This window comes from Macaca fascicularis, chromosome 5 (genome assembly GCF_037993035.2).
Source record: "Macaca fascicularis isolate 582-1 chromosome 5, T2T-MFA8v1.1".
In the NCBI taxonomy this organism is placed as follows: domain Eukaryota; kingdom Metazoa; phylum Chordata; class Mammalia; order Primates; family Cercopithecidae; genus Macaca; species Macaca fascicularis.
Genome location: NC_088379.1, coordinates 6,267,032 through 6,285,385, shown reverse-complemented (window position 1 = coordinate 6,285,385; position 18,354 = coordinate 6,267,032). Strand labels below are relative to the sequence as shown.

At 36.8% G+C, this 18,354-nt stretch overlaps 1 protein-coding gene across 8 annotated transcripts in view; it reads left to right on the top strand.

Annotated features, from left to right (window-relative positions):
- KIAA0232 (KIAA0232 ortholog) overlaps positions 1-18,354 on the top strand; it is a 96,652-nt gene that overhangs the window by 20,588 nt on the left and 57,710 nt on the right. For all 8 annotated transcript variants that reach the window (XM_074039388.1, XM_074039386.1, XM_074039387.1 and 5 more), the window contains exon 2: positions 17,286-17,785. Coding sequence is in view for 5 of the 8 variants with exons in the window: in XM_015450138.3 (XP_015305624.1) it covers positions 17,555-17,785 (231 nt within the window). In the remaining 3 variants the exon portion in view is untranslated. The remainder of the gene's footprint in view (positions 1-17,285; positions 17,786-18,354) is intronic.

The following is an 18,354-nucleotide window of genomic DNA, read 5'->3' as shown; positions in this document are numbered from 1 at the left end:
CAGAGAATGCTTTTTACTAACCTCAGAATCAAGTATTTCATGTTAGAGAACTTGACCAGAATTTATAAAAAAGGAATAACCAATTTAATATTTGACATGAGTCATTTGGAAGTGGATTTTTATGTTTAATGTTTGGATTGTTAGCTATTTTTCTTCCATGTTTGTTTTTGCTTTTCTGAGCCATACAGTATGTATTTTTCCTACCTATTTTCTTCCTTTACATTTACTTGTAACATAGTATTTGGACTTGAACATATCTGAAATTTTAAGGAGGTATCCTTGTAGGGCTCTACAGATAGTCATTTTTGAGGGGAAAGGTTTTAATTAACATAAAATTCCAATCCAAGATGTATCACCTTTGTTAAGTATGGTACTTTGCTGAGTATTTAACATGTGTTTTTGAGAATGTTACATGTTAACCTGTCTTTAAAGTATTTGTATTTGAGGTTTTGAGAATTATATCTATTTTATTAATTTAGGGAGAGTTGTGTAAGATCAACATCACAGCTAGCAGGAATTCTCAATGTGTTTCCCAGATTCAAGGATGCCTCAAAGTACAATTAAATTTGGTAGCATTTCTAACACTTTTAGTAGCTGTGCCTAATACTTAGCAAATGTTTGTTAAATACAGGTATTCCTGCTCTAGCGGGCCTCCCTCCACCAGCCCCTGGAGTGCTCCCTCTTGTTCTGGTCTATGAACCCTAGTGTGCCATACTCTGCCACCCTCAGTTTAGAGCCACTGACCAGTTGGGTTCATTACCTAGTGGAAGCTCTGCCATTAACATCCCATTGTCAGACAGCTGTCTTTTAGTCCATTAAAAACTGTGATTGCTTTGTAAAGTATAAAGAAACCTAAGATCATTTTAATGATGGTAAATACGTTTTTGATACTAAAATGCCTGCTTCACTGTTGTGTAGGTAGTGTGCACTGATATAGGTAGGGCGCGGTGGACTTTGCCCTTGTAACCATTCCAGAGAATGCATTGAGAATGAAGACAACCAGTAAGTCACTAAGTGTATGTGGGAAATGGAAAAATGTGGAAGTTTCTGATACATTTAAAAGTGAATACTAATTGATTTACTGTATAGAATAGTACAATTTATGCAAGTTATTTAAAGGAAAGAAAAGGAGAGGGATATAATTAATGATCTTATTCGTAAATTACATCTTCAGTTTAACTTTTTAATCCTGGGAATTCAGGATTTAAAGACCTCAGGTCAGGTGATCTATACCTTGCTTATATTAATAACTTGGGCCTTGGGGAAAATTCTTTCTGATTAGAATGTCTCCTGTTTCCCAAACTGTGTTCCAAGGAAGCAAAAGGGGTGAATGAATGAATGAATGAATGTTCTCCACTACTTTGTTTCCTTCTTGGAGGTTCCGAGTGCATATTAGCCTATTAAAGGTTTCAAGATGTCCTGAAATAAACCTGTTCTTGTTTCAGCTTTGGTATTTCCCTAATTTATGCAAAATGAAGAAGTTTATAGCAAAGGAATGTGTGTGTGTGTGTATGTGTGTGTGTGTATATATATATATGTATTTTTTTTTTTTTTTTTTTTTTTTTTTGAGACGGAGTCTTGCTCTGTACCCCAGGCTGGAATGCAGTGGCGCAATCTCCGCTCACTGCAAGCTTCGCCTCCCGGGTTCACGCCATTCTCCTGCCTCAGCCTCCCGAGTAGCTGGGACTACAGGTGCCCACCACCACGCCCGGCTAATTTTTTTGTATTTTTAGTAGAGATGGGGTTTCATTGTGTTAGCCAGGATGGTCTCGATCTCCTGACCTAGTGATCCACCCGCCTCGGCCTCCCAAAGTGCTGGGATTACAGGCTTGAGCCACTGCACCCGTCCAGGAATATATTTTTGTATCACCCAGAATATACTTTGGGGAAACTGTAGCAAGTTATCCTTTAAATGATGATACTGTTTATTTAAATATCTACCTAAGGTCCAGAAGAATTACTATAGTTATCTTCAGAACCATATCTAAAGACTTGATTTAATGTTGGAAGCATACAATTAATGGATGAGAAATGAACATATGTACTACTTTGATCCTATTCTGAGTTCCCTAGTGTATATCTTTTTGGATAAACAAAATTTTATTTGGACTCTTTAAAATTTTTAACTATTAGAATATGAATCAGATAATCCATATAAACTTTTCATATAGAATTAGATTATTGACAGATATAAACACATTGAAGTATTGCTTCTTACCTAAGTCCATTTTGGAGAACTATAATTTGTATTAGTTGGCTATGGCTTTTATAGTAATTTTAAAAAGTTAACTCACTGTCTTACCAGTGAGTTACAGAATTTCACGCTACCTTTCCCCCACTCATTGAAATTCAGAAGATATTTGTGGTTTTGAGTTTAGTAGTTGAAAGCTATAGAATTTATATGCCCAGACATTTTGAGGACCAACAGTATCATGTTGTAAAATTATTTTGATACACTATGATCTAGTATTTTATATGATGAAATGTTTCAATGTTGACAAAGTGGGTTTCATCATGCTGGAGCTTTTTGCATTTTCAAAAAGTGTAAAAATTATTTATTTTAGTTTTTTTCCAAGCTTAGGGTTTTTGAAATTTTGCATTTCTTAATGTGTAGATGTTTCAGTTTCTCCTAACTGAAATTTTTAAATTTCTAAAATTTAGTTGTTTCATCCCTTTTCCAACAATTTATCTAAAAGCTTTTAGAATTTCATAATAATGTTGTTTTATCTTGTTTTTGCATTTTGTTTGGTAGCTATTTTGTTATCTTTTGCAAGGAAGGAGGAGGATTTGCTTCAGTTGTAAGTATATACATTTTCCCCTTCCCCTTGGGCCCAAGTGTTTTATCCTTTGTCCTGTAAAGTGTCTGATGTGAGGTTTACCCCTGCTGGGTAAAAAAGGCATTTTTGTAAATCTCCATAACCTTTTGAAGACATAAAAACTGCCATTTTGTAGCCCTGGTAAAGAATTTTGACATCTAATTTGTCTAAATGAACTAAATGTCTACATTGGTTATTATAATTTGATAACCTGTAAAAAAAAAAAATTTAATATAGCAGTCCAGCTTTTCAAACCAGAAATATTAACAGATGAATAAGAATCATCAAATAACTGGAATCAAGTAAAAATTAGACATAAAACAATGTAACTTTGCATAAGCAGTTCATCTCCATAGTACAATTAAACAATAAGTTCAAACAGTAAGAATTAAAGCAATAAGAGGCTGGGCGCGGTGGCTCACACCTATAATCCCAGCACTTTGGGAGGCTGAGGCGGGTGGATCACGAGGTCAGTGGATTGAGACCATCCTGGCTAACACGGTGAAACCCTGTCTCTATTAAAAATACAAAAAATTAGCCGGGTGTGGTGGCGGGCGCCTGTAGCCCAAGCTACTCAGGAGGCTGAGGCAGGAGAATGGCGTGAACCCGGGAGGCGGAGCTTGCAGTGAGCCGAAATCGCGACACTACTCCAGCCTGGGTGACAGAGCGGGACTCCGTCTCAAAGAAAAACAAGAAAGAATTAGAACAATAAGAACGTACAGGCTGATCAAAACTTTCAGGTCTGTCAGCATTTGACAGTAGCATGGTCAGTAGAGGAGAGTTTATCCAGGTTGCATAGAAAGCTTTTCCCTTTGATTTGGTCTCATTACACACTAGTCAAATTACACTCTTAATTGTTTTGTTTTAATGGAAGTCTGTTTAGTACCTGTGAATCTATGTAGAACTGATTGCTTTCACCTACACTTTATCATCATAAAATTGGTTTTTCCTTCTTATATATGTATCTATTTATTTATTTCTTTAAGACAGGGTCCTGCTATGTTGCCCAGGTTGGCCTGTACACCTGGGCTCAAGGGATGTTCCTGCCTCAGCCTCTCCAGTAGCTAGGATTCTAGGCATACACCACAGTGTTCAGCTTTTCTTCCTTTTAAACATAAAGGTTAACCACATGTGTTACAGGCTTGCAATTTATGAAAACATTTCCTAGTTCTCTTGCTATCGAGTGGTAATCTTTGTAAGAACAATCCTGTTTATGAAAATATTAATAATTCATTTTAATTGTCACTGGAGAATATTACTTACGTGTTTATTTCTGATGACTAGTAAGGATGGAATTTCTCAATCTTTATGCAGTTTTTCCTCTTTTCATAGAAAGAACTCAAGTCTCACACTAGTTTTGTTGATTACATTACTTTTTTAAAAACCTTATTCATTTCCTGGGACTTGACACACTTCTAGAATGGGGAAGAAAACTGTAGGTCTGATTGTCCATTTCTACATAGCTTTTCAGAAACCTAGGGTAAACCAGTTTACATAATTTAGTTTATAGCCCTTGGTTCCTGTTTTCAATGCTTGAATTCCAGTTTGCGTTGTAGATTCTTTATGGATTTTCTTTTCTGGCTGTAGATTGGCTTTGGAGCCATGCTACCTACTAAAGAGAATAAGCATTATCTTGGGTTCCAAATTCATGTGCTGAGATCAGAAAATAACAGACAAGGCCAGGCACAGTGACTCATGCCTGTAATCCCAGCACTTTGGGAGGCCAACGCGAGTGGATCACTTGAGGTCAGGAGACCAGACAGGCCAACATGGTGAAATCCCATGTCTACCAAAAATACAAAAATTAGCTAGGTGTGGTGACGTGCACCTGTAGTCGCAGCTACTCAGGAGGCTAAGGCAGGAGAGTCGCTTGAACCTGGGAGGCGGAGGTTTCAGTGAGCTGACATCATGCTACTGCACTCTAGCCTGGGCAACAGAGTGAGACTATGTCTCAAAAAAGAGAAAAAAGAAAATAACAGGCAAGAATTATTTATAAATGTATAACTACTTAATTGTATGTTCGCACTGCAGGCAAATATTATTTAGGATTTTTGTGAAAAGTAATAGAGTCCAAAAGCCAGAGTCTTAATATTTCAAATGTCTGTTTCTCTTTATTCTCTTTTCTATAGTCTTTCTTTTACTTTATGTTATATATCGTTTATGCCTTCTCCCTCAAGGCTTTTCCTTGTGTGAAAGTCCTATAAACACCCAAATTGAATAATTACGAAAAGACAGTTGCAGGTAATGCTGAGTCTTGGGTACCGAGCACATCAACAATGTGAGTACGAACTTTGTAGTGAGAAAGGACCAGTTAAAAACAGAGTTGAAGCATGCCTTGCAGAAGTACCGTACTAGATCAAAGGGGATGGTAGAGGGCTTCAGTGGGAAGAGTACAAGTTGCTTTACCTAATGTGAAAGCCTGCTAATATAGGATGGTAAATACCTAAAGGAAAATCCCGAGAGGGTTGTGATTGTCTCCATATCACTGACACCATGCACAGTGCCTTGTACACAAGAAACCTCTAGTACATGGAATTGTTTGAGAATGAGTTAAAATTCCTATGTTAGTTAGTCCCTGCCTGTGGACTCAGAATGTGATCAGAGTTGGGTTTTTTCCTTCCACCTCCTAGTATTACAAATATCGTTTTATTTATCAAACTTCTCTTTTTCAGAATTTATTCTCCATTGAGATTTGGAAAGTAGTTAGTTCAGCACAGTTTTGATCACCTGCCAAGGCCTAAGCATTCTACTACATAGTACATGTGGAGTATGTCACAGTTTGACCTGAAGAACTTTAAGCCTTATTTGATAAGGAACCCATTCCCAGGAGGCAGTTAGAGAATAGTATAAAAGGGCATCATCACAAGGCAGAAAGCCATGAGGACAGCCAGCACTCTGTAAGTGTTGGGAGGAAGACCGTGGTATACCCTTAAATAATTAGAAAGGGCTTCTTCAGAAAGGCAGGGCGGGAATGATTCCATTGCCAGTTGGGTGTTAGTGTTTCAGCCATGTCTGTGCTTTCTGAAACTTTTATGATCCTGTTAACTTTTGTCCCTGATAGTTTGTCTATGTTTACCAGAATGTTAGTTTCAATAATGTTAGATTTCAGAGTTGTTTCCTATTAACAGCCCCATATTCTACCCCTTGAAGTGGTCATTAGGGCTAGTGATACCTGCCCTATTGAAGTGAAGTAAGGCTAAGGGACTTGCTTTGACTCATAAAATGTGAGTAGCTCACTTCCAAGAGGAAGCTTTCGAAGTACCAGTGCCAGCTTTGGTCCAGATCTTATTTTCTCTGGCCCCCTGGACTAGCAGGGTTCAAGATGATGGCCATTTTGTCACCCTGTGTCCCAGAAGATTATAATGAGTGATTGCCCTGAGCATTTCTCATACTATGTGATGAACACATAGTATGAGAAGGATATAAACCTTTGTGGAAGTCCTAGCAAGAGAAATTAAGCAAGAGAAAGATATAAAAGGCATCCAAATCGGAAAAGAGGAGGTCAAATTATATCCCTATTTGCCATTGATATGCTCTTATATCTAGAAGAACCTAGAGACTCCACCAAAAAACCTCCTAGATTTAATAAAGCAATTCAGTAAAGTTGCAGGATAGAAAATCGGCATACAAAAATCAGTAATGTTTCTATATACCAATAACGATCTAGCTGAGAAAGAAATCAAGAAGGCAGTTCCATTTACAATAGCTATAAAAAAACAAGGTACCTAGGAATACATTTAACCATGGAGGTGAAAGATCTCTACAAGGAAGACTACAAAACACCGATAAAAGAAATTGTAGATGACAAATAAATGGAAAAACATCCCATGCTCATGAATTGGAAGAATTAATATCATTAAAGTGACCATACTCTCCAAAGCAATCTACAGATTCACTGTAACCCCTATCAAAATACCAATGTCATGTTTTACAGAATTAGAAAAAAAAAGTCCTAAAATTCATACGAAATCAAAAAAGAGCCCTAATAGCCAAAGCAATCCTGACCAAATGAACAAAGCTGAGGGTATCACGTTACCTGACTTCAAATTATATTACAAGGGTATAGTAACCAAAACAGCATGGTACTGGTGTAAAAATAGATGTATGGACAATGGAACAGAATAGAGAATCCAGAAATTAAGCCACATGTTTATAGCCAACTGATCTTTGACAACGCTAACAACAACATACATCAGAGAAAGACACCCTCTTAAAGAAATGGTGCTGGAAAAATTGGATTGCCCTATGCGTAAGAACGAAACTGGACCCCAGTCTCTCACCATATACAAAAAATCAACTCAAGATGGATTAAAGACCTAAACGTAAGACCTGAAACTATAAAAATACTAGAAGAAAACCTAGGGAAAACTCTTCTGGACATTAATATAGGCAAAGAATCTGTGACTAAGACCTCAAAAACACAGACAACTAAAGCAGAAATAGGCAAATGGGACTTAATGAAACTAAAAAGCTTCAGCAGAGCAAAAGAAATCATTAGCAGATTGAAGAGACAGCCTGTAGAATGAGAGAAAATGTTTGCAAACTATCTGATAGGGAACTAATATCCAGAATATACAAGGAATTCAGACACTTCAATGGCAAAAACAAAAAGATCCCATTAAAAAGTGGGCAAAGACATGAATAGACTTTTTTTTAAAAAAAGAAGACATACGCATGGCCTTACATGTATATGAAGAAAAGCTCGGCATCACCAGTCATCAGAGAAATGCAGACCAAAACCAGAATGAGTTGTCATGTTACCCCAGTCAGAATGGCTAGTATTAAAAAGACAAAAACAAAAAACAACAACAACAACAAAAAAACCCCAAAAACCAGATATTTGCACGGATACAGAGAAAAGGAAACTCTTAAGCATTTTTGGTGGGAATGTAAATTAGTATAGCTTCTATGGAAAAGAGTATGGAGATTTCTCAAAGAACTAAAAATAGAATGAGCATTCGATTCAGCATTCCCACTGTTGGGTATCTACCCAAAGTAGATACTCAAAGTAAAAGAACACATCAGAAAGATACCTGTACTCATATGTTTATTGCAGCACTATTCACAATAGCAAAGATGTAGAATCAACCTAAGTGTCCATCGGTGAATAAATGGGTAAAGAAAATGTGGTCTGTACACACTATAGAATGCTATTCAGACATAAAAAAAAGAGTGAAATCATGTCTTTTGCAGCAACGTTGATGGAACTGGAGGTCATTATCTTAAGTGATAAGGCACAAGCCAGACATAGCCAGATACTGCGTAAACCCTGACTTACTGTGCAATCTATGCATGTAACAAAATTGCCCACGTACCCTGTAAGTTTTTCTTTTTTCTTTCTGAAACAGGGTCTCACTCTGTCACCTAGGCTGGAGTGCTTTGGCACTATCTCGGCTCACTACACCCTCTGCCTCCTGAGCTCCAGTGATCCTCCCACCTCAGCCTCCCGAGTAGCTGGGACTCCAGGCGTGAGCCACCATGCCTGGCTGATATTTGTATTTTTTTTGGTAGAGATGGGGTCTCACCGTGTTGCCCAGGCTGGTCTTGAACTCCTGAGCTCAAGCAATCTCCCTGCCTCGGCCACCCAAAGTGCTGGGATTATAGGTGTGAGCCACTGTGCCTGGCCTAACTTTTCTTTCTTTTTTTTTTTTTAAGATATAAACCTTTGTGTTAGGCTACTGTAATTTGGGAATTGTTTTTGTTGCATAATCTACCCTATTTTTAACCTTTTCCCTCAGTTTGTTCTTGACCACTTATCCTAATTATTCTCAGTTCTCTCTTTGTTTTGTCAATAAGCTTTAGTTGTTCTTGTTATTCCATACAGTCTGACTTTGTCATTGAACCTTCCATGATTACATTGAAATGTAAGAAATTTGACCTTTTGAAATTTGATACCTATCAAACATAAAGTAGATGTTTTCCAGTTCTCTCAAACAATTCTTTCTGAGCTCATTGTGTTACTTCAGAGTAGCTGTGATTAGTAGCCTTTCTTCCAGGTGGTGTCTTGGACAATCTACGGGAACGTGCAGGGGGGCATAGCTCTGTTGAAAGAGCTAATGAGTGTTTGTTAAGCTCAACATAGTCATTTGCTAGAGAGGAGAGAGTCAAAACCCGTGTCGTTTAGTAGAACTTCTGTGATTATGGAAATGTCCTATATTTGCACACTAGCTACATGTGGCTGTTGAGCACTTGAACTGTAGCTAGTGTGACTGAGGAACTGACTTTTAGTTTAAAATAGCCACATGTGACTAGTGGCTACTATATTGGTCAGTGCAGTAAGGGTCTTAGAACACCATGGGGATGACGTAATGCCAGGTGAAAAAGGCAGAATACGAAAGTCTATGTATGTTATTATTTAATATATAGAAATAATAAATTTAAAGTTCTACGCAAAGGAAAAAACACTAATAATAAACACACCAAAATACTAACAGTGAATATTAGGTGCTGAAATTATGTATGAGTGTGTGTTTCTATTTTTATATTTTAAAAATACTTTAAAACTTTGCTAATAAAAGGCATGTATGATAAACATAAGAAAGAAAGAAGTGCTGTGGTACTAATAAAGGCCACTTCAGCAAGTGAATATATCGGTTGAGTGGAACTGCCCACATTTTTCTCCACAACATCCACATTTTACATTTTGCCCAGAGAAGCCCAGTTTGTAACTGTTTACTGTCTGGTGCTGTTTTTGATCAGTTGTGCTGTAACAAAAGTAAATTGAGAGAACAGTCCGCAAATAGTATTTATGCAGCCGTGTTCAAAAGAGAGTGTGCTTTTTGAAATCATTTTCATATGTTGTAATCACACCTAAAATTATTTATAGTGTATTAAGAAAAAGGGAAATATCTTAATATTTAATTAACTTGGCCATATGTCTGCTGTACTTGAACATTAAAGAAACTGAACTATAGATAATATGTCACTTATAGCTTATAAATAATTACGAACACCAATGGGAGTTGTAATTTGAATTATTTTTAGTAATATATGTCATATAGAGTATAAAAAGATGGTGCCATGTTTCCTGGAATATTATTACATGAGGGATGAGATTTTGGGAAGATTTGTGAACTTCTTCAAAACAAGTGCTCACTGCTCCAAAAAAGCCTTCATTATTAAATTACTTGTGTGAAGTGTGGCATTATGTTTGGTCTGCTTCTTGGAAAAGTATTTACACTTATATAATAGTTTAAGTACTTTGATCTGGTTTTTTTATTATTATTATTTTTTATTTTTTTGAGATGGAGTCTCGCTGTGTCGCCCAGGCTGGAGTGCAGTGGCGTGATCTCGGTTCACTGCAAGCTCCGCCTCCCGGGTTCACGCCATTCTCCTGCCTCAGCCTCCTGAGTAGCTGGGACTACAGGCGCCACCATCACACCCTGATAATTTTTTGTATTTTTAGTAGAGATGGGGTTTCACCGTGTTAGCCAGGCTGGTCTCGATCTCCTGACCTGTGATCTGCCCGCCTTGGCCTCCCAAAGTGCTGGGATTACAGGCATGAGCCACCGCGCCCAGCCTGTTTCTTGTAATATCTTTATTGGCTTTTGGTATCAGCTTAATGCTGTCTTCATAACATGATTTGAGAAGTATTGGGAGAGTTTGTGTAGAATTGGAATTATGCTTTTCTTAAATATTTGGTAGAATTCACCTTTGAAGCTATATGGGCTTAGCGATTTCTTTGTGAGTTTTAAACTATAAATTCAGTTCCCTTTATAGATACAGGACTATTCATTCTGTTTCTTCTTGAGTAAGCTTTGGTAGTTTGTATCTTTCAAGGAATTTTTCCATTTCATTTAAGTTATTGAATTTATTGGTATAAAGTTTTTCTAGTATCTCTTATTCTCATTTTTATACCTATAGAATCTGTAGTGATCTCACCTCTCTCATTCCTGATGTTGGTAATCTATGTCGTCTCTCTTTCCTGATCAGTCTGGCTAGAGGTTAAAGAACCTGTTTTTGGTTTTATTGTTTTTCTGCTTTCTATTTCATTGGTTTCTGCTCTGATCTTTTTTCTTTTTTCTGCTTAGTTTAGGCTTCGTTTGGTCTTCTTTTACTAGCTTCTTAAGGTGAAAACTGAGATCATTGATTTAAGACCTTTTCTAATATAGACAGTGTTCTACATTTCTTTCTCAGTACTGCTTTTGTGGCATCCTAAAAATATTGATAGGTTGTGTTTTCATTTACATTCAGTTCAAAATACAGTACTTACTAATTTCTCAAATTTCTTCTTCCCCCCCCCACTGCCTTTTTTTTTTTTGAGATGGAGTCTCGCTCTGTTGCCCAGGCTGGAGTGCAGTGGTGTGATCTTGGCCCACTGCAGCCTCCGCCTCCCAGGTTCAAGCGATTATCTCGCCTCAGTCTCCCGAGTAGCCGGGACTACAGGCTTCCGCCACCACGCCCTGCTAATTTTTTGTATTTTTAGTAGAGGCAGGGTTTCACCGCGTTAGCCAGGATGGTCTTGACCTTCTGACCTTATGATCCACCCGCCTTGGCCTCCCAAAGTGCTGGGATTACAGACGTGAGTCACCACGCCTGGCCTCCCCTATTGTTTAGAAATATGTTTTTAGTTCTCACATATTTGTGAAGCTTTTCCAGACATCTTTATGTTACTAATTATAATTCCGTGTGGTCAGGGAACATGCATGTATGATTGAATTCTTTTAAGCTTATTGCACCTTTTCTGTGGCCAAAGATAGTTTATCTTAGGTCAAGTTGGTTGATAATGTTGTTCTCTCTATATCCTTATGGATTTTTTTGTGTATTTCTTCTTGCAGTGACTGACAAAGAGGTTTTGAAATCTAGTGTAATTGTGGACTTGTTTATCTTTGCAGTTCTATCAATTTTTGTTTCATATATTTTGCAAATATGCTATTAGATGTATAATACAAAGGAGTGGTACATCCTTTTGATATATCCATCCCTTTATCATTATGAGTTGACCTTCTTTATCTCTGTTAGTATTTTTTGCACTGAAATTTACTTTTGTCAGAAAGTGATGTAGACACCCTAGCTTTCTTTTCATTAATGTTAGTGTAGTATTTTTTCTATCCTTTTACTTTTAACCTATTTGTGTCTTTATACTTAAAGTGGATTTTATACACCTATAACATTCAGACCAAGAACCAAATCAGGAATACATTCCCAGGCTGGGCACAGTGGCTCACACCTGTAATCCCAGCACTTTAGGAGGCCAAGGCAGGTGGATCACGAGGTCAGGAGTTTAAGACCAGCCTGGCCACGATGGTGAAACCCCGTCTCTACTAAAAATACAAAAATTAGCTGGGCATGGTGGCGGGCGCCTGTAATCCCAGCTACTTGGGAGGCTGAGTCAGAGAATTGCTGGAACCCAGGAGGCAGAGGTTGCAGTGAGCCAAAATTGCACCAGTGCACACCAGCCTGGGTGACAGAGCAAGACTCCGTCTCAAAGAAAAAAAAGAATACACTCCCTGTACTGACAGTAGCTCAGTGGTTCCTTCAACAGAGAACACTTCCATTTACAATAGACACACGCACACATGCACACACACACACACACTACCTAGGAATACATCTAACGAAGGAGGTGAAAGATCTCTGTAAGAAGAATGATAAAATCATAGATAACACAAACTAATGGAAAAATATTTCATGTTCATGGACTGGAAGAATTGATATTGTTACAATGGCCATACAGCCCAAAGCAGTCTACATGTTAAACACTGTTCCCATCAAACTACTAATGTCATTTTTCACAGAATTGGAAAAAAAAAAAAACTATTCCAAAATTAATATGGAACCAAAACACAGCCCGAATAAGCAAAGCAATCCTAAGCAAAAAGAACAAAACCAGTGGTTTCATGTTACCTGACTTCAAACTATACCATAAGGCTACAATAACCAAAACAGCATGGTACTGGTACAAAAATAGATAGGTAGACCAATGGAACAGAATAGAGAACCCAGAAATAAAGGTGTACACCTGTAGCCATCGAATCTTCAACAAAGTTGACAAAAATAAGCAACAGGAAAAGGACTCCCTGTTGAATAAATGGTCCTGGAATAAATTACTAGCCATATGCAGAGGAATGAAAATGGACCCCTACCTTTCAACATATATAAAAATTGACCCAAGATGGATTATAGATATTTAAATGTAAGACCTCAAACTATAAAAACCCTAGGAAAAAACTTGGAAACACCATTCTGGCCTTAGGAAGGAATTTGTAACTACGTCCTCAAAAGCAATTGCAACAAAAACAAACATTGACAAATGAGATCTAATTAAGCTAAAGAGCTTATGTACAGCAAAAGAAATTATCAACAGAGTAAACAGTGTACCATATTAATAGATACACCATTTCGTATACAGACCACCTACAGAATAGGAGAAAATATTTGCAAACTGCATCTGACACAGGTCCAATATCCAGAATCTATTGGAAACTTAAACAATTAAACAAGAAAAAAAAAACAACCCCGTAAAAAGTGGGCAAAAGACATGAACAGACAGTTTTCAAAAGAAGACATACAAGCAAGCAGCCAACAAACGTATAAAAAAAGTTCCATGTCGCTGATTATCAGAGAGATGCAAATCAAAACCACAATGAGTTACCATCTCACGTCAGTCAGAATGGCTGTTATTAGAAGTTAAAAAACAGATGCTAATGAGGCTGCAGAGAAAAGGGAACACTTATGTACTGTTGGTGGGAATGTAAATTAGTTCTGCCACTGTGGAAAACAGTTTGGAGATTTCTCAAAGAACTTGAAACAGAACTACCATTTGACCCAGCAATCACATTACTGGGTACATCTCAGAAAAGAAATTATTCTTCCAAAAAGACACATATACTCATATGTTCATCACGGCACTATTCACACTAACAAAGATACGGAATCAACCTAGGTGCCCATCAACAGTGGATTGCATAAATAAAATGTGGTACGTATACACCATGGAATACTATACAGCCATTAAAATAAAAGAATGAAATCTGTCCTTTGCAGCAACGTGGATGCAGCTGGAGGATAATATCCTAAGTGAATTAACGTAGGAACAGAAAATCGAATACTGCATGTTCTCACTTAGAAGTGGGAGTTAAACATCAGTTACTCGTGGATGTAAAGGTGACAGCAGTAGACACTGAAGACTGCTATAGTGATGATGGGGGGAGGCGGTAGGTGTTGAAAAAACTGTTGGGTAGTTTTCGATGGCTACAGGTATACACCTTTATTTCTGGGTTCTCTATTCTGTTCCATTGGTCTACATATCTATTTTTGTACCAGTACTTGGGCAATGGAATAATTCATACCCCAAACCTCAGCATCATGCAACATACCCAGGTAACAAACTTGCACATGTATCCCCTGAATCTAAAATAAAGGTTAAAAAGGGAAAAAAAAAAGAAGCCGTATCTTACTTGGGTAGAGCAGATAGAGAAGTTTGGGGAAAAGCTGGCATGTTTAGGCTACATCTACCAGATTGACATTTAGGAAAATAAATTTGAATTCTGTGGAAAGAATTAAGTGGAGGGTTTTTTAAATAAGCAGCATATAATTAGGTCTTGCTGTTTTAAAATTCTGTCTATCTCTGCCTTTTAATTGATGTGTTTAGGTTATTCACATTCATTATTATTAACAGTTATCAGAATTTGTCTTCAAGTGATAGTAGATATACCATTTCATACAAGAACCTTGTAATAGTATTCTTACATTTGTCCACTCCTGGCCTTTATGCTACTGTTGGCTTACATTTTACTTATATGTATGTTATTAAATAAAAGCTCTACAATATTTTGTATTATTTTTGTTTAAACAATTATCTTTTAAAGATATTTAAATAATAAGACAAATGTTATTTCTGGTGCTCTTTGTTCCCTTGAATGGATCCACATTTTGTTCTGTCTTACTCTGTTTTCTGTTGCTATAACAGAATGACATAGATTAGGTATTTATAAAGAATAGTTTATTTGACTCACGGTTCCTGGAGGCCGGGAAGTCCAAAAACATGGCACTGGCATGTAGTGAGGGTCATGCCGTGGCAGAAAGCATCACATGAGGAGGAGGATAAGAGCAGGCGAGAGTGCTTTATACAGAGAGAAATGGGGCTGAACTTATCCTTTTATCAGGAACCCACTCCTGTGATACGAGGTTGGAACCCTCATGACCTTTTAAAGGTCTTACCTCTTAATACTATCACAATAGCAGTTAAATTTCGACATGAGGCTTGGAGGTGATATTTAAATCATAGCATTTGCTGGCAATACATTCCTTCAGTTTTTGCATATTAGAAAAAGTCTTTGTTTCACTTTCATTTTGAAAGTTTTTAATTTTTTGCTTTTTATTTTTATTTTTTATTTCCATAGGTTTTTGGGGAACAGGTGGTGTTTGGTTACATGAATAAGTTCTTTAGTGGTGATTTCTGAGATTTTGGTGCACCTGTCACCTGAGCAGCATACACTCTACCTAGTTTGTAGTCTTCTATCGCTTACCTGTCTCTCCCTTTCCCCCTGAGTTCCCAAAGTCCACTGGTATCATGCCTTTGTATCCTCATAGCTTGGCTCCCACTTGTGAGTGAGAACATACAGTGTTTGGTTTTCTATTACTATATTACTTCACTTAGAATAATGGTCTCTAGTTTCATCACGGTCACTGCAAATGCCATTATTTCATTCCTTTTTGTGACTGAGTAGTAGTCCCTTGTGTATGTGTGTGTGTACATATATACACACACACTACAATTTATCCCCTCATTGATTGATGGGCATTTGGGCTGGTTCCATATTTTTGCAATAGCAAATTGTGCTGCTATAAATATGCGTGTGCAAGTATCTTTTTGAAAGACACTTTCAGTGAGTATAGAATTCTAGGTTGACAGTTTTTTTTCTTATAGTACTTTAAAGTTTTTGCTCCATTATCTGCTCACTTGCATTGTTTCCAACAAGAAAACTGATGTCATACTTATCTTTTGTGTGCTATATTTAATGTTTCTTTTTTCTCTGAGTGCTTTAAAAATTTTCTGTTTATCACAAGTTTGGGTAATTTTATTATAATGTTCTAGGGGTCATTTTCTTCATATTTCTTGCACATCTCCAGAATTGAGTGTATTATTTAATTGACAATCTCTCTGGCATCCTGAGATCCAAATGTTAAATGAATTATGGAATGTTTTGAAAGTCAGTTGGAAAAGTTCAGCTCGTGAAAGTTACAGAAAATCTTTGCTTTAATTTATCTAGTTGTCATAATTCAGATAAGAGTATAGTAGAGAGGATTTCAAAAGTAGCAAAACGTATATTCGTGACATATTAATGTAGTAACTTAGTCCTGTGGTGAACTTAAAACTGCTGTCTTTATATTTAATGTGTGTAAAATTTACTATATAGCGATAGATAAATTTAAGAAACTCAGTCTTAAATCTTTGGGTAATAATATTTGTGTTTCTGACTTGATGCTTTTACTAACATTTATTAACAATACTTTGAAAGTAATTTTTGATAACCCTCTTATTGTCTGTTAAAATTCATGCAAAAGTTGAGTTTAGGAGGTTTACCTTTCATTACATTAGTTTTCATTTTCTAGTGGTTTGTAAATTAGCCAGAACTCTAATATAAAGAATATTATGATTTAATAAAGCCATTGTTAGATTACTTTCACATATTGAAAGTATGTTAATTTGGGGGGAAGCTATTAAACTAAAAGTGTGTCATCTGTCGTAAAAGCTAAGAAATGCAACCTAGGTATATAAGAAGAAAAGTTGCAATAGGTATAAGAGTATAGCCTGGCTGTAACACAGACTGGTGCTCCACCTTTATTTGTATGAAATCAGAGATGACCAGTCCTAAAGTTTCGAGCCTTACAAAGTAATTAATTACCTGTATAAAACATAAAGAACTACTTTTTTTACCCATGTTTCAATGAAATTACTCTTCATCTACTGATTTCTGTTATACTTAGATATGAACTACTGATTTATTTAAGTTTTTCAGTGTTACAGAGACAAAATTTTACTAGTCCAATCTCTTGAGATAGCAAAAAAAAAAAATTGGTATAATTGAGCAGAAGGAGAGCATCAACTTCTGAATTTTTATTTGTTTTAAATGATACTCAGCTTTTTAAAAGTTCACAATGTTGTTTTAAGTTTTTTAAAAATTTATTTATAAAGACACGATCTCAATATGTTCCCCACGCTGGATCGCAGGGGTTATTCATAGGTACAGTCATGGTGCAGGACAGCCTGGAACTCCTGGGTTCGAGCAGTCTTCCTACTGCAGCCTTCCAACTTGCTGGTGTACAGGAAGGTACCACAGTGCCTGGATTCATTTTAGAAGTTTAAAATGTCAAAGATTGTAGGCGGGGAAATCAGTGTTCTAAGAAACCAAAAATATTTTAATAAAGAGGGACATTTGATTCATTTGATTTTTATTCTCAAAAGGTCAATAATTTATTATTTATATATAATGCATATTTTTTTTTCCTCTCTCATTTTTGTAGGTTCTGCCAGAGACTTCCATTTGGCCTCAATGTGAAATTAAAGTAGAAAATCACATCTACATGTATGTTGCTATCAGGATGTTGATTCATTAGTCATGCCTGAAGAGGGAAAGTCTGTTTTAGGTGGCTGACTACCAGCAAAAATAAATGCTTATCCTACATGTCAAGCATCTCTCCTTTTTACTGGAGTGAAAATCCCCTCCAGATACCAACAGAATATCAACTGCAGAAAATGCTTCACATTTTAAGGATGTCGGCAACCTAAATTCATGTACCCTATCTGTACAGTTGTTGTGGATGGTTTGCCATCTGAAAGCTCCTCAAGTTCTTATCCAGGCCCTGTGTCTGTTTCTGAAATGTCTCTGCTTCATGCTTTGGGTCCAGTGCAGACCTGGCTGGGACAAGAGCTCGAGAAATGTGGCATTGATGCCATGATTTACACTCGATATGTCCTCAGTCTTCTGCTGCATGACAGCTATGACTACGACCTGCAGGAACAGGTATTTACATATTTTAAGTGTTTTGTGAAAACTGATTGTATCTGTATGTATACATTCCTCTTAAACAAGCACTTTCATACTTTAAAACTGGGCTATTCATGTGTTTCTGCAAACATTTAACCTGTCAGTGACCAGATGGTAAGATTGCCTTGGAGTGTCAATCAGCCTGTGTCACTGAGCACCCTGTTAAGTGCAGTTATTTCATTCATGGTTAGACTTTCTCACTGTTGATTACGTTTTGGCATAGACTCCAGATCTTGTGATGGATTGGTCATAGTTTGATGACCTGCTGCCTTTAAATAGCAGTGCTCTAGAATGTTGATTTCTACTATTTAGAAAACTCATACATTATGAATAGATATTTAAACATTGTATCTATTATACTTCTTACCATTCCAAATTTAATATTGTATTTTATCTGCAAGAAAGATATTTAACTGCTTATTAGTCTGTATGTATAACAAATCAGTAGACTTTAACTTCAGTAAAGCACACAGTTTTGCCATAAGTCAGTGTGTGCCACCTTGTAAGTTGGTCATTACACATTTTACTTGACTTTGCTGCTGAGT